This window comes from Pelophylax lessonae (genome assembly GCF_965119305.1).
Source record: "Pelophylax lessonae genome assembly, chromosome: 3".
Classification (NCBI taxonomy): Eukaryota; Metazoa; Chordata; class Amphibia; order Anura; family Ranidae; genus Pelophylax; species Pelophylax lessonae.
The window spans coordinates 455,166,102-455,179,568 of record NC_138770.1 but is presented as its reverse complement, the minus strand read 5'-3'; the positions used below and the strand labels follow the sequence as shown (position 1 = coordinate 455,179,568).

Genomic DNA, 13,467 nt, shown 5'->3' with positions numbered 1-13,467 from the left:
TGGTGTTTTTTTTTTTTTAATGAGTAATGGCGGCGATCTGCGATTTTTTTTGCGGGACTGCGACATTGCGGCGGACAGATCGGACCCTTGACTGACATTTTTGACAATTTTGGGGGTACCAGTGACATTACTACAGTAATCAGTGTTATAAATATGCACTGTTACTGTAAAAATGACACTGGCAGGGAAGGGGTTAATTTTATTGGAGAGGGAGGGGTTAATGTATGCCTGGTGCTTACTGACATGTGTGGGGGGAGGTGACTGAGTGACACAGGGACAGATCGTATGTTCAGCTATGCTGAACCCTGCAATCTGTCACTGCCTGTCACTTAGGAGATCCGCCCGCTTTGTTTACACAAGCGGGCGGATCTCCACACTCGATTCCCCGAGGATGGAGGAAGAGCAGAGCGCCGCCCACAAGGGTAGGAGTCTAGCCACGTAGGTCTACGTCGCTGGTCGATAACGAGCCACATTGCTGCAGTAGCAGCAATGTGAGCAGACGTAAAGTGGTTAAACTGTGTCAAAAAGTGAAATATAAACAGAGATTTCAACAAGTGTAAAAGCTAAAGAATTCTCCTGCAGTCTACGGCTGGGAGGCAGCACATGTGTGCATGCTCAATGCTAGAACAGACCTGAAAAATAACGATTTTTAATTCGCAAGCCAGTGATTTAGTGAATTCCGTTGCTCGCGATCGCTGAATTCGTGAACTCGGCCGTAAAAAAACAGGCGATAAGAGGCGAGAAGTAAAGAAATTAATATTTAAATGCAGACATTTCATTTTCCTATCAATTGCTGAATTCGTTAACACAATTATCCTTGCTATATTTTTTGGGTTCCCTGCTCAAGCATTTTTATTGAGAACAATGTTAGAAATTAGTTAAAAGTTTAAATAATGTATTATTTTGGGGGGGGCAAGAAATATTATTCTTGCTCGCTATATAGCAAGCAACAATAAAATCTCTCCCCCCCACCCCAAAAAAAAAAATATATTATCTAAAACATATTTCACATTTCTGAGACTTGTTAGTTCAACTGAGCATGCTCCAACACTTTGCCATTTATGAGACTTCTTAGTTCAACTGAGCATGCTCCAACCCTTAGCTGTTTGATGTTTGAAATTAAATGCTGCATAATGCACTCCTTGCTTTCCATGTCACAGAAATCTTAGCTCAAAACACACACAGCTGTCTTCACGAACTACATGATAAATGTGTGAGTGCCTGGCCCAAATCTGTTTATTGTGTTTACAGTGCACAAAACGGAAAATTGTATCATACTTTCCGTAATTTTCCTTTCCTGGTGCCTATCCATGGCAGCATACCAATGATAGAGCTCCGCCTCGACTCCTCCCTCAGGACTAGTGCATAGCATAAAAGACAAGAAGGTCCCTTCCCCCAGCATTCTCCTGTAATTTAGAATACCGAGGGTGGGAGCGTATGCTGCCATGGATAGGCACCAGGAAAGGAAAATTATGGTAAGTATGATACAATTTTTAGTTTTCCTGGTGCCTCCATGGCAGCATACCAATGATAAATAAATAGCTGACATGGGTGGGATAATGCACACAAAAAATAAATTTTATTCAGACAGAGGACATGGCCGAGTTTAGTGCCCTTCTTCCAAAGTTTACAGTTGTAAGGGATCCAGGATCAATTCTGTAATGCCTGATGAAAGTATGGCGAGAAGACCAGGATGCTGCCCTGCATACCGTCTGCAAGGAGACGTTGGCCCTAGCTGCCCAAGATGCTGCTACAGCCCTTGTGGAATGAGCTTTCACCTGTGTCGGAGGCACCAACTTCTTGGATATGTACGTTTTTTTGATTAGCTTCACTACCCAGGAGGCTAGAGTTCTGCTAGTGGCATCCTTCCCTCTATTTTTCCCGTGAGGGATGATGAATAGTCTTTCCGATATTCTAAAAGATTCGGTGGCAGCCAAGTAGGCTTTCAGCACTCTGGCGATGTCTAATTCGTGGCAAGTATCGGAATCCATGTCAGTAAAAACTGGCAATGCCCAGGGTTCTCTTAGGAAAGCTGATGACGCCACTTTGGGAACAAAGCCATGAATCGGACGGAGTTCCACCCTATCCGGGAAAAAGGAAATGTGTTCCTCACCAATTCCTAGTGAGTGGAGTTCTGAAATTCTCTTCCCAGATGTTATGGCTAAAAAAGGTTTTGATGCCTCTTGGGGAGTGGTAAGGACTTTATTCTTTCTGGAATTTAGGAAGGAAGCTTGAGTGCCTCTCCAGGGCCTCCTGCCCTCTCTGGCCTGTTTTGGCTGTCTGTAATCCTGTACATTAGATGGACGGAATCTTGCTGTAAATGGCCTTGATTTGCGAGCCCTTCTGTCTTGTGGAAGCATGCCCGATTTTCCGCCCGACACTCTCGAGATGGCTGTATTCAGTTGTTCCCCAAAAAAATTTTTCCCGTCAAATGGGATCTTGCAGTTTTGCTTGGATGCAAGATCGGCTATCCATGGTTTAAGCCATAAAGCTCTTTTTGCCATCACGGAGTGGAGCATGGCTCTGGCTGAGCAGCGGATGGTATCAATTGCCGCTTCTCCCACAAAATCTGCCGAAACCTTGAGCTCCTCCAGGGCTTTGATTATGTCCTCCTTTGGGACGTCCTGACGTAAAGCGGTCTCGATGTTTCCTGTCCAAGACCTAATAGCGGTGGAAACCCAGGTGAGGGCAATTGCAGGTCTTCAAGCTGCACCTGCCGCCAGATAACTTTTTCGCAGGTCCGAGTCAATCCTTCTGTCTAAAGGATCTTTGAAGGAAGTTGAGTCCTCCATAGGTAATGTAACATTCTTTGCCAGATGGACCACTGCTGCATCTACAACTGGCATAGAGGCTAAGGAATGCATATCCTGTTTAGCCAAAGGGTATAGCTTATTAATACGCCCCACCGAAAATTTTCTATCCGTTTTCCGCCATTCATTATCAATGACCTCCTTAATTTCTCCCATTAAAGGGAAATAGATTGGTTTCTTTTTAAGGAATGGAAAGTAGGATTTGGATTTTTGAGGGGCGGGATCTTCCACTTCCTCCCAGGCAATAGCTTCTTTGACCGCCTGAATGAAGGGCTGAACCAAGGAATATTGGAACCCAGCTGGATCCCCCTCATCTGAAGATCCGTCCGAGTCTGACTCCCTGGCTGGATGCTCTGCCGGATGCACAGGAGTAATAGTTGCGGAGGGACCGGGCCTTTCGGTATCTGGAACATGAGTAGTAGATTCGGAAACAGATTGGGCCGGAGCCAATGCTAGTTCAGAAATCAAATCCTTAACTGTCTGTTTGATCAAGTCTACTACTTGTTTGCTTTCTTGCTCCCGATTGGCTGCATAATCTCTCAAGCAGTCCTTGCAGACTAATTTATCCGGGAGGGGGTTTGCGCCACAAGCCCAACACTTCTTCCTGGAAGTATGAGGAGGGGGAGATGGGGAATAGTTCCGCCTCCTTGATCTTACAGATCTATGAAGTGAGGATCGGGATCTATATGGACTCTCGTCATCTCAATATCTTGAAGATTTCTCCGATCTTTTGGAATGGGCAGGGCTGGTGAGAGAGGGAAAATTCCCATCACTCAAAGACCCATGCTCTCTTTTTTTTTTTAAAGTTGGTCCCATACCTATCAGAAGTGTGAGGATCTTTTGCATGAGATGAGTGACTCATAATGGCTTGCAAGCAGCAGGGTCAGCTAAAGGGGAAAGAGAGAGAGGAAAATCCCCATTTTTTTTTTAAAAGATAACAGGGAGAAAGAAAAAGAAAAGAGAGATAGAGAAAATACTGTTAGATCTAGACGAGACAGATATATATATATATATATATATATATATATATATACATACATACAGACCCTCCCCTTAGTACGCACATATATACATATGTATACACATTAGGGCTGCGGAATATAATCGAAAGATCGATGCATCGCGATTCGACCCTTCGCGATTCTGCATCGATGCGGGTTGCCGGCATAATAGATTAGGAAATGACGTCATCAGCCGCGGCCACGCCCTATCGCGCAAGGGAGAAAAAATCACAAGATTGGCAGCTGATTGGTGGGTTAGTGGCGGGAGCTTAATAAAAAGGCTCCGCCCCTCCCCTTCCGTCTCTTTGACCCTGGCTGAGGCGCAGCAAGACATCCCCCGCGTGTATCGGCGTCCCACCTGCGGCCTTGCAGCCAAGAAGCCAGCCAGCCAGCCAAGCCACAAGCCAGAAGCCAGTCCACACTCCACACACAGGAGCCCCAAGTGCGTCCCCATCGCAGCCAGACAGCGCCGCCAGCCTCACCGTAGCCGACCGTCCCAGGCCCAGCCGCCACGCCACTGCCAGTGACGCCAGCCGCCCGCCACAGAGCCCAGAGAATAGCACAGCACCTGTCCTCCTCTGCAATGCAGTGCACAACAACCCACACAGTCACACAGCAGGTATGTAGTCTGAACAAATAATTGTGTAATCATTCATGGGGGTCTCGTCTGTATCTCTGGGGGATGTCTGTGATGGGGGGGGCCTGGGACAGGGGACGGTCGGTCGGGGGCCCGGGGGTACTGTTCTGCTGTGGCAGTCTGGCAGCCAGGGGGCTCTCTCTGAGTATCAGTGGGGGCCTGGGGGTCTCTGTCGGTGTCAGCTGTGGGGGTCTGGGCAAGGGGGGGACTCACTCAGTGTTTGTCAGTGCTGTGGGGGATTGGGGAAGGTGTGGGACAGTGGGACATCCAGGTCTCTGTCAGTGTCAGCTGTGGGGGTCTGGGCAAGGGGGGGAGGGGGGTCTCTGTCAGTGTCACCGTCACTGTCACAGGCAGCTGTGGGGTAAGGGGGGGCCCCGGGGGTTTTGGCTCAGTGCATGCATAAGAGGGAGTCTGACTGACAGACAGACAGACAGACAGTCATAAGATCCCATCACGCAGTCACTTTACAGAAAACATTATACCTGCACTCTACCACGACACCAAAGCTCAGGTACTTGCGTCAATGAACCAAGCCAGTCGAGTCGCAATAACGTGTGATTCATGGACTTCAGTCACAACGGAGTCCTGTTACAATAACAGTAAATTACGTTACTAAGGACTGGCAGGTCTTGTCACATGTGTTGCAAACAAGAGCCATTTATGAGTCTCACACAGGTGCTCATCTGGCAGAGCTACTCTCTCATGTCGTGGAAGAATGGCAGCTGTCTGATAAATCTGTAGTGCTTGTGACCGACAACACGATGAACATGATAGTTGCAGCTCAAGTTGGTAAATTTCCTCATGTTAAATGTTTTGCCCATACACTCAATCTTGCATGTCAGCGGGCACTGAAAGGGGCCACGCTCTCCAGGCTTCTTGCCAGAGTGCGAGGAATATCCACATTCTTCCATCGCAGCACTAGAGCAAGCCACTGTCTAAAAGAGAAACAGAAATGTCTGGGCCTGAAGAATCATAAGCTAATAACTGATGTGCCAACAAGTTGGAACAGCGCATATGACATGGTCGAGAGGTTCTTAGAACAACAACCTGCAGTTTGTGCCACCTTGCTGTCTCCAGAAGTCAGAAAAGGAGAGTCTGATCTCAGCACTCTCAATGAAACAGATGTGTCAAATGCAGAGGACGCTGTGAGTGCATTAAAGCCAATGAAGGATGCAACCTTGCTGATGTCAGAAGAGCGCAACCCAACAGTGTCTCTCATTGCCCCTCTAAATGCACAACTGCTCCAGAGCATGACAGACACCATGGGAGACACACCCATGACCCATGAGATCAAGAATGCCATCAAAACAGATCTCCTGAAGAGGTACAGCAGTGAGGCAGAGAAGATCCTTCATACAGCCTCTGCACTGGATCCTCGCTTTAAAGGACTGCCTTTTATTCTCACAGAGGAGGAGAGATCGGAGATATACAGAGGAGTGACTGAGGAGGCTGCATCTTTGGAGGTAATTAGAATTTCATCATGTTTCCTCCCAGACAGCTAGAAGCTCAGCTACATTGTGTTGTGTAATAACATGCCCTGATTCACTGATGCGGTGTGGGAAGTGGAACTGTATGGTATGGATTACCGTGCAGTTTCCCACACCTCATCAATGAATCACACTCTTAGTCAGTTCAGCTCTTCTTATACTATTATCTTTTGTTCAAACACACAGATTACATCTAATAGAAGGACAAATGTGGATGAAGTGCCTAGGGAAAAAGCAACTGTGGAAGAAGAAACACCCATTGAGGACAGCCATTCTCCTCCCAAAAAAAAGGCCACAACATCGCTGCTCATGACTTTGCTGGGGCAGTCTTTCACTGATGGTGCAATAGAACCTAAGACCCCCTATGCCAAGGCAGAAGACGAAATGGAAAAATATTGTAAAGCCCCACCTCTGCCTCTCACTGAGGACCCTTTGAAATGGTGGTGTGAGCATGAGGTCATATTCCCCCTCCTCTCTCAGCTGTCAAAGCAATACTTGTGTATCCCAGGTACAAGTGTATCTGCAGAGCGGGTTTTCTCTACTGCAGGAGATGTTATAACAGCGAAAAGAAGCAGTCTGAAACCTGAGCATGTGGATCATCTAGTGTTCTTACAGAAAAACCTACATGTTCCCAAATGCTAAGCACTGAAATAATTACTAATTCATGTTTTTAATGAATTAGTAATTACTAATTAGTAAGGTTATATCCAGACCACTGTTCCTGATCTTTGCTGACAGTATTAGGACAGGAGATGTACCAGGAGATTGGAAGAAAGCTAACGTGTTTCCGATATTCAAAAAGGGCCAGAGGCATATCCCGGGAAATTATAGGCCTGTCAGTCTGACATCGATAGTATGTAAACTTCTGGAGGGGATGATAAGGGACTATATCGTAGAGTTTGCTAAAGACAACAAATTCATCAGCGGTAATCAGCACGGGTTCACAAATGGGAATTCTTGTCAAATCAATCTCTTAACATTCTACGAGGAGGTGAGCTGTGAGCTAGATAGGGGGAGACCAGTGGATGTGGTGTACTTGGATTTCGCTAAGGCGTTTGATACGGTTCCCCATAAGCGCTTAATTTATAAAATAAGGTCTGCAGGTATCGACAGCAGGGTTTGCTCTTGGATATGGAACTGGCTTAAAGGCCGTGTCCAAAGGGTGGTAATAAACAGCGCATACTCAGACTGGTCTGAGGTAGTAAGCGGGGTGCCCCAGGGCTCAGTCCTGGGACCAACCTTGTTCAATTTATTCATAAACAACATTGAGGACGGGATCAGTAATGCGTTATCAGTTTTTGCAGATGACACAAAATTGGCCAGGGCAATAACTGCACAGCATGAAGCAGATATCCTACAGAATGACCTGGACAAAATAACAGAGTGGGCAACGACATGGCAAATGAGGTTTAACGTGGAGAAATGTAAGGTTTTGCACTTGGGGACTAAAAACATAAAAACACAATACACGTTAGGAGGGGAACCCTTGGGGGAATCAAAAATGGAGAAGGATCTGGGAGTTTTGGTTGATGATAGATTAGGCAACAGCATGCAATGTCAAGCGGCAGCTGCCAAGGCCAGCAGAATATTAGCATGCATAAAGAAAGGGATGTATTCCAGAGATAAGACTATAATCCTTCCACTTTATAAAACTCTGGTCCGACCGCATCTGGAGTATTCTGTCCAGTTCTGGTCGCCAGTCCTCAGGAGGGATGTGTTGGAGCTGGAGAGAGTCCAGAGAAGGGCAACTAAACTAATTAGGGGATTGGAGGACCTTGACTATGAAGAGCGTCTGCAATCGCTCGATTTATTCTCCCTGGAGAAGAGACGTCTGAGGGGGACATGATAGCAATTTATAAATATCTTAATGGGGATCCCAGCTTAGAAAAAAAGCTGTTCATTCGAAGGGATTGCATGAGGACTCGAGGGCATACAATGCGATTAGAGGAGAAGCGTTTTAACCTCAGGCAATGCAGGGGGTTCTTTACTGTTAGGGCTACAGGATTGTGGAATTCTCTACCACAAGAGGTGGTTTCTGCGGGTAGTATGGTGGCTTTCAAAAGACTCTTAGACTTACATCTCAAGGATCAGAACATTCAGGGGTATATGAGATGATTACAGCCACACACACCTACACAGGTTGAACTGGATGGACTATTGTCTTTATTCAACCTCACCTACTATGTAACTATGCAACTAATTCAGTCTGCCGCCAGTCACCAGTCAGTCACACCACCAGTCTTGTTTTATAGCTTTATAGCAATGATGGTTTGTTTTTGAAGATTGTCCTGTCCAATGTGTCCATTTAAAATCCATAATCCTTTCCGTTGCTTCACACTAAAAGTGTCTAGGCAAGGCAAGTAGGCAGGGGTTCATTTAACCCTCAACCAAATAAATAATATTAAAGTGTATTTTCTTCTAGACAACTGACTGACACCAAGCCAGCCACGGTGCAACATTATAGGAAGGAAAATCATTGAGAGAAATAACTTGTACATTTGAAGCTTAACCTCGAGTAAATCTTATCTTATTGGATCACAAATAAATACACCAATTGTGGATTCTTGTGTAATATACTATATTTGTGAGTTTGTGAATGTGACCCCCATAGGATTTCCTCAAGGTTAAGCTTCAGTTTACAATTTATTCTCTCAAGGATTTTCCTTCCTCTAATGGTGGCTTGTTGGCTAGCTTGGCTTCAGTTACAGATGTAATCGACATGGTAGAGTGCTGCTCAGTGCAGTGCAGGTAAAGTTATCTTTCTGTAACGTGACTGACTGACTGTCGTGACAACTCAAGAGCTTATAACGCAGCTCTAGCATTAACTCAACACACACACACATTGAGTTGATGCTGAGGCTGCGTATAAGCTTTTGAGTTGTCACGAGTCACGAGACACACACACACACACTGTGTTTAGTTGACTGGCAATGGCAGGGGCAAACACAATCACAGTGAACCTGGAACATTTTATATTTTTTACAGCTTTTCTGGCACTGGAGAGATGGAGAATGGCTTGTTTTCAAAATTGGTCCATTCACATAAGTGAATTGATATTTAAGCTTAAGCTTATATTTGTATAACTCCCCTCTAGCAGCCATCAACTCACTTCACTTGAGTTGACTGGCAGTTGGAGGGGGAAACAAACATCACGGTGAACATGGAAGTTATGCAGCAGTGCACTATTGCCAGGTTCACCCTTGATGTTTGCTACTAGTCAGGAAGTGCTCTGTTTTGTAGAGGACAGGTTATGGCACACACCTGGAATTTATTGCAACGCATGTCTGTCTGCTGGTGTCTGTTGTACTCTGTAGCAATAGCAAGTGTAGGGGGTTCCCTCAACCAAACAAATACTAAAGGTAAAAGTGTATCTAGACAACTGAAGGCAAGCCGGCAGCCACGGTACAGGAAAGGACATCCTTGAAAGATTAAATCAATCATACATTGAAGCGTAAAACCTTGATTAAATCTTTACTGGATCACAAATACACACAAACCTGACCTAACCTATATGCCTTGAGTTCTACCAGTGTGCCAATGCCAAACCTTTCTTCAGTTCTCATGATTCTGATGCAGACTGTTGTGTGTTTTTTTGTGATCCCATGAAGATTTACTCAAGGTTTAAGCTTCAGTTGGTGATTTACTCTGTCAAGGGTTTTCCTTCCTCTAATGGTGGCTTTGGCTTGGCTTCAGTTGGGTTTAATCGTGGTAGAGACAGAGACTGTCTGCAGGACAGGTAACGTTTTCTGTAAAGTAAGTGACATAAAAGTGACATAAGTGAATTGATAAGCTTAAAGCTTATATTTGTAACTCCCCTCTAGCAGCCATCAACTCACTTGAGTTGACTTGCAGTTGCAGAGGGAAACAAACATCACGGTGAACATGGAAGTTATGCAGCAGTGCGCTATTGCCAGGTTCACCCTTGGTGTTTGCTACTAGTCAGGAAGTGCTCTGTTTTGTAGAGGACAGGTTATGGCACACCTGGAATTTATTGCAATGCAACTTGAGTTGACTGGCAGTTGCAGAGGGAAACAAACATCACGGTGAACATGGAAGTTATGTAGCAGTGCACTATTGCCAGGTTCACCCTTGATGTTTGCTACTAGTCAGGAAGTGCTCTGTTTTTTGTAGAGGACAGGTTATGGCACACCTGGAATTTATTGCAATGCATATTCACATAAAAGTATTTATATATAATGTTTTGTGGGAATTTATGATGACCATTTTCACAATAATATTAGCTTGGCTGGCTGGCTGGCTTCTTCTATCTTGGCTTGCCCTTAAAGTACAACTATAGGCAAAACTTTATCCAAAATCAAAAAAGTTTTGCCTTTAGTTGTACTTTAAATGGTGGTAGACCTGCTGGCTTATATTAATATTTTCTTTTATGAAGCAGTAAACTGCACTACTACAGTTTTTTTACTAATTTTACTGTTACTTCTAGTAAAATACTAGTGTTGTTGTCTGTCTCTGCTATGCTGTTTGCATTTTCAGACCTTCCTATATATTTGCAGTGCAAGTGCACTAAAGTATGCAGGGCTTGCAGGCCATGACAGGGTCCAGGAAAGTGTCCTTTGAAGCAAATGAAAATAAAAAGGATTCTTTTATTTGTGACTGCTTGATTGTTTTTTTTTTTTATAAAGTTTTGAAAACCATTGGGCAGTGGGCTGGGCATGGGCATTGGGCAGTAATCGTGATGCATCGTGATGCATCGCGGAATCGAATCGTATCGAATCGCGACCCAAATAATCGTAATCGCATCGAGTCGTGAGGTAAGTGAAGATGCGCAGCCCTAATACACACATACACACACATCATAATCCCAGATAAACATGCATATATTTAAAAGGAAAATTGCTGTACCTAAGGGCCGGGGAAGGAGCACTTGCAGGGCTTCTTGATAGAGGCAGCTCCCACTCATTTGATCAAACTGCCTCCTTATATATGAATTTATTTATAAAAAAGGGAGGGCCTCTGGGGAAAACTGCTGTTTTTAATTTACTATAATTGTAAGGGAAGGCGAGTATCGCTTTCGCTTAACCAATATGGCCGCCTGGTACCGGATAATGGCACTGCGCATACGCCCGCGCATGCGCCGTGCCTCCCGCGGCATCACGCAGCGGACGCCTGGATCCGCCTATACTCTGTGACGTTCCGCTCTACTGCGCATGCGTCCGCGCACCCGACGCCGCTCCACGAGGACGCCGAGGAGCGTGCATTCGTCCCTGCCCGCCGGAGGGAACACTGCTGCCGAGGAAGGAGGACCGAGCGTCCTCTGCACAGAGAAAACAGGTAACCTTTCTGGGGAGAAAAACCTAAGAAGATTACATTAAATCCCTGGCATATAAGATATCAAAACTCCTGCCTAACTCATATCATTGTTTAAAAAATGGGAAAAAAACAAACAAGATACTGTTAATACATACAACATCCTAAGGAAAATAGTGAAATATATAATGAAACGATAGAATAAAGGGAAACACCGACCCGGCTGTTGCAGTCAAGACTCATCCATAATTTTCTAGAAACTGCAGACTGCGTTCCTATGAGGAAACTCTGCTTTTGACCCCAAAAAGATCCACAGAAGGGGTTCCCTGTCTTATTAGTGCTATGAGCGACCCAAGAGCAGGGACTGCGTCATTTGAGAGGCTGAACCCGGAAGCTGCCAAACTAAGTAAGGCAGAGGTAGGGACATACTGCTAACTCTTTACCAGTTCCAGAGGTATGAGGAAAAAAAGGAGAAAGCTGGGGGAAGGGACCTTCTTGTCTTTTATGCTATGCACTAGTCCTGAGGGAGGAGTCGAGGCGGAGCTCTATCATTGGTATGCTGCCATGGAGGCACCAGGAAATACATATATGCTGTTGTCTGTTTTCCTTTTTTACAAACACTTTCATTCATTAGTCAACTGGTGTGAGAACTTTAGCCAGGATTAATTAACACAATTAATTACACTGCTGGGCGTTTCCTTTACTGGGTGGGTGTAGGCTAACCTATGTTATATAAAGGCATGCTCTAGAGTTCATTGCTTTGCCTGTGAAGAGGCCACCATGTGCTTGAGTCTGAATTGGCATTTTTTGGGAGGGGGGTGGGTGTTTGCTAGCATGCCTAAGGACCCATACCCCAGTAATGCTGTTTTTGGATGAACTCTTTTGCCTTTTGGCTCTCCAAAGGTTTTTGTTTGGTTTTCCAAAGTGTGTGTTTTCTCAAATCTGAACACGTGTTTGTTATTTTCAGGCCTCTGTGGAGCCGTATCTTCTAGTGATTTGATAGTGGTTTAGATAGAAAGGCAGGTTTATGCAAACACTACCCATAAATGTTAATTTTGTTTTATTTTTACATTGGTCCTTTGCTTTATTATTCATTGTTTTCTTGATGTTTTTAAAATGTTAATGCTAAGGTGTGTAGAACTTCTTGGGCCTGACCCTTGTAGATTATAAGCTCTATATCCATGTAGCCATGTACCCAATATCATGTACCAAACGTTTATCTTTGCACTGTCATTTGAATAAAGAATCCTTGATGGGGGGTTATTTCACATGACTGCTACAGTGCTGGATTCATGATGTCTATACACGTTTAATAAAGATTATTTGTTTCTACACAGCTCAAGTTTTATTTGGCTATTTGTAATTGTGTATTTAGGATGTGTATTGTGAAATTTATCAATTTTTTGGCATTCTCAAGAACAGGCGATCGCCACAACACTGGCAACCGGAAACGTCCCTATTCTTGTGTGCACACATTCCCGGAAGTCGTACTGCTGCTCGCACAATACAGACAACATTGGCTCCCTCCCTGTTCTCTGCCGAAGGGCTCATGGTCATTTGCAGGGTAAGTCAGGGAGAGGTCTTGTTGTCCTTTATGCATGGGGGGATATGTCAGTTAGCTGGTGGGGGGGGGGGGGTGGAATGTATTTTAGTGCACCTCACCACACATGCACTTCCTGCTTAGCACACATGCCAGTTCCCAATGTGCTTCCTAGTTAGCACACACGTCAGTTTCTAATTCTTGCCACATTACACTTCCTGTAGATAGATAGATAGATAGATATTCCAACCCCCCCCCCCCCCAAAAAAAAAATAGCATTCGAAAAAAGAAATCCAAAAAGGTATAAAAAACTATATAAAAAAATTCTTAAACATTAAACTAAAAAAACATTGATATACACACTGCAAGTTCCTGTTCGCTACTTGTAAGTGGGACTTTGTAGATCATAAAATGGCCAATCATGCTGGGCACATGTCCATAAGCCCAGCCTCCCAGAAGAGTCAATCCTAAGGTGGTCACCTCATCCCTTAAAAACATAGCAATTACACCCGTTCGAAGGCAAATGTATTGCAGATCCGGCATTGAGGGAATTTCATTAACACAAGAATTTGCCACAGAACCTGTGTAATTAATATGTGGATGTTTTTAAAAGGATGCGGTGCCAACCATAGCAAACCCCTAAAGTGACATTGGTAGCCTATGCCAAGGGGTTAAGGATGTGTTACGTGAAAACAGAAAAGCCAACATTTGGATTTAAGAGATT

The 13,467-nt window shown here is 44.6% G+C and overlaps 2 protein-coding genes across 2 annotated transcripts in view; one reads left to right on the top strand and one right to left on the bottom strand.

Annotated features, from left to right (window-relative positions):
* The window catches only part of UST (uronyl 2-sulfotransferase), a 630,787-nt gene that overhangs the window by 99,923 nt on the left and 517,397 nt on the right, over window positions 1-13,467 (bottom strand). The gene's annotated exons all lie outside the window — the stretch shown is intronic.
* Window positions 5,612-6,577, top strand: LOC309550170 (E3 SUMO-protein ligase ZBED1-like; the record flags this gene model as incomplete). The annotated part of the gene is made up of 2 exons (XM_082250599.1): window positions 5,612-5,911; window positions 6,122-6,577. The coding sequence occupies 2 exons, from the start codon at window positions 5,612-5,614 to the stop codon at window positions 6,575-6,577; spliced, it is 756 nt and encodes a 251-aa protein (XP_082106725.1).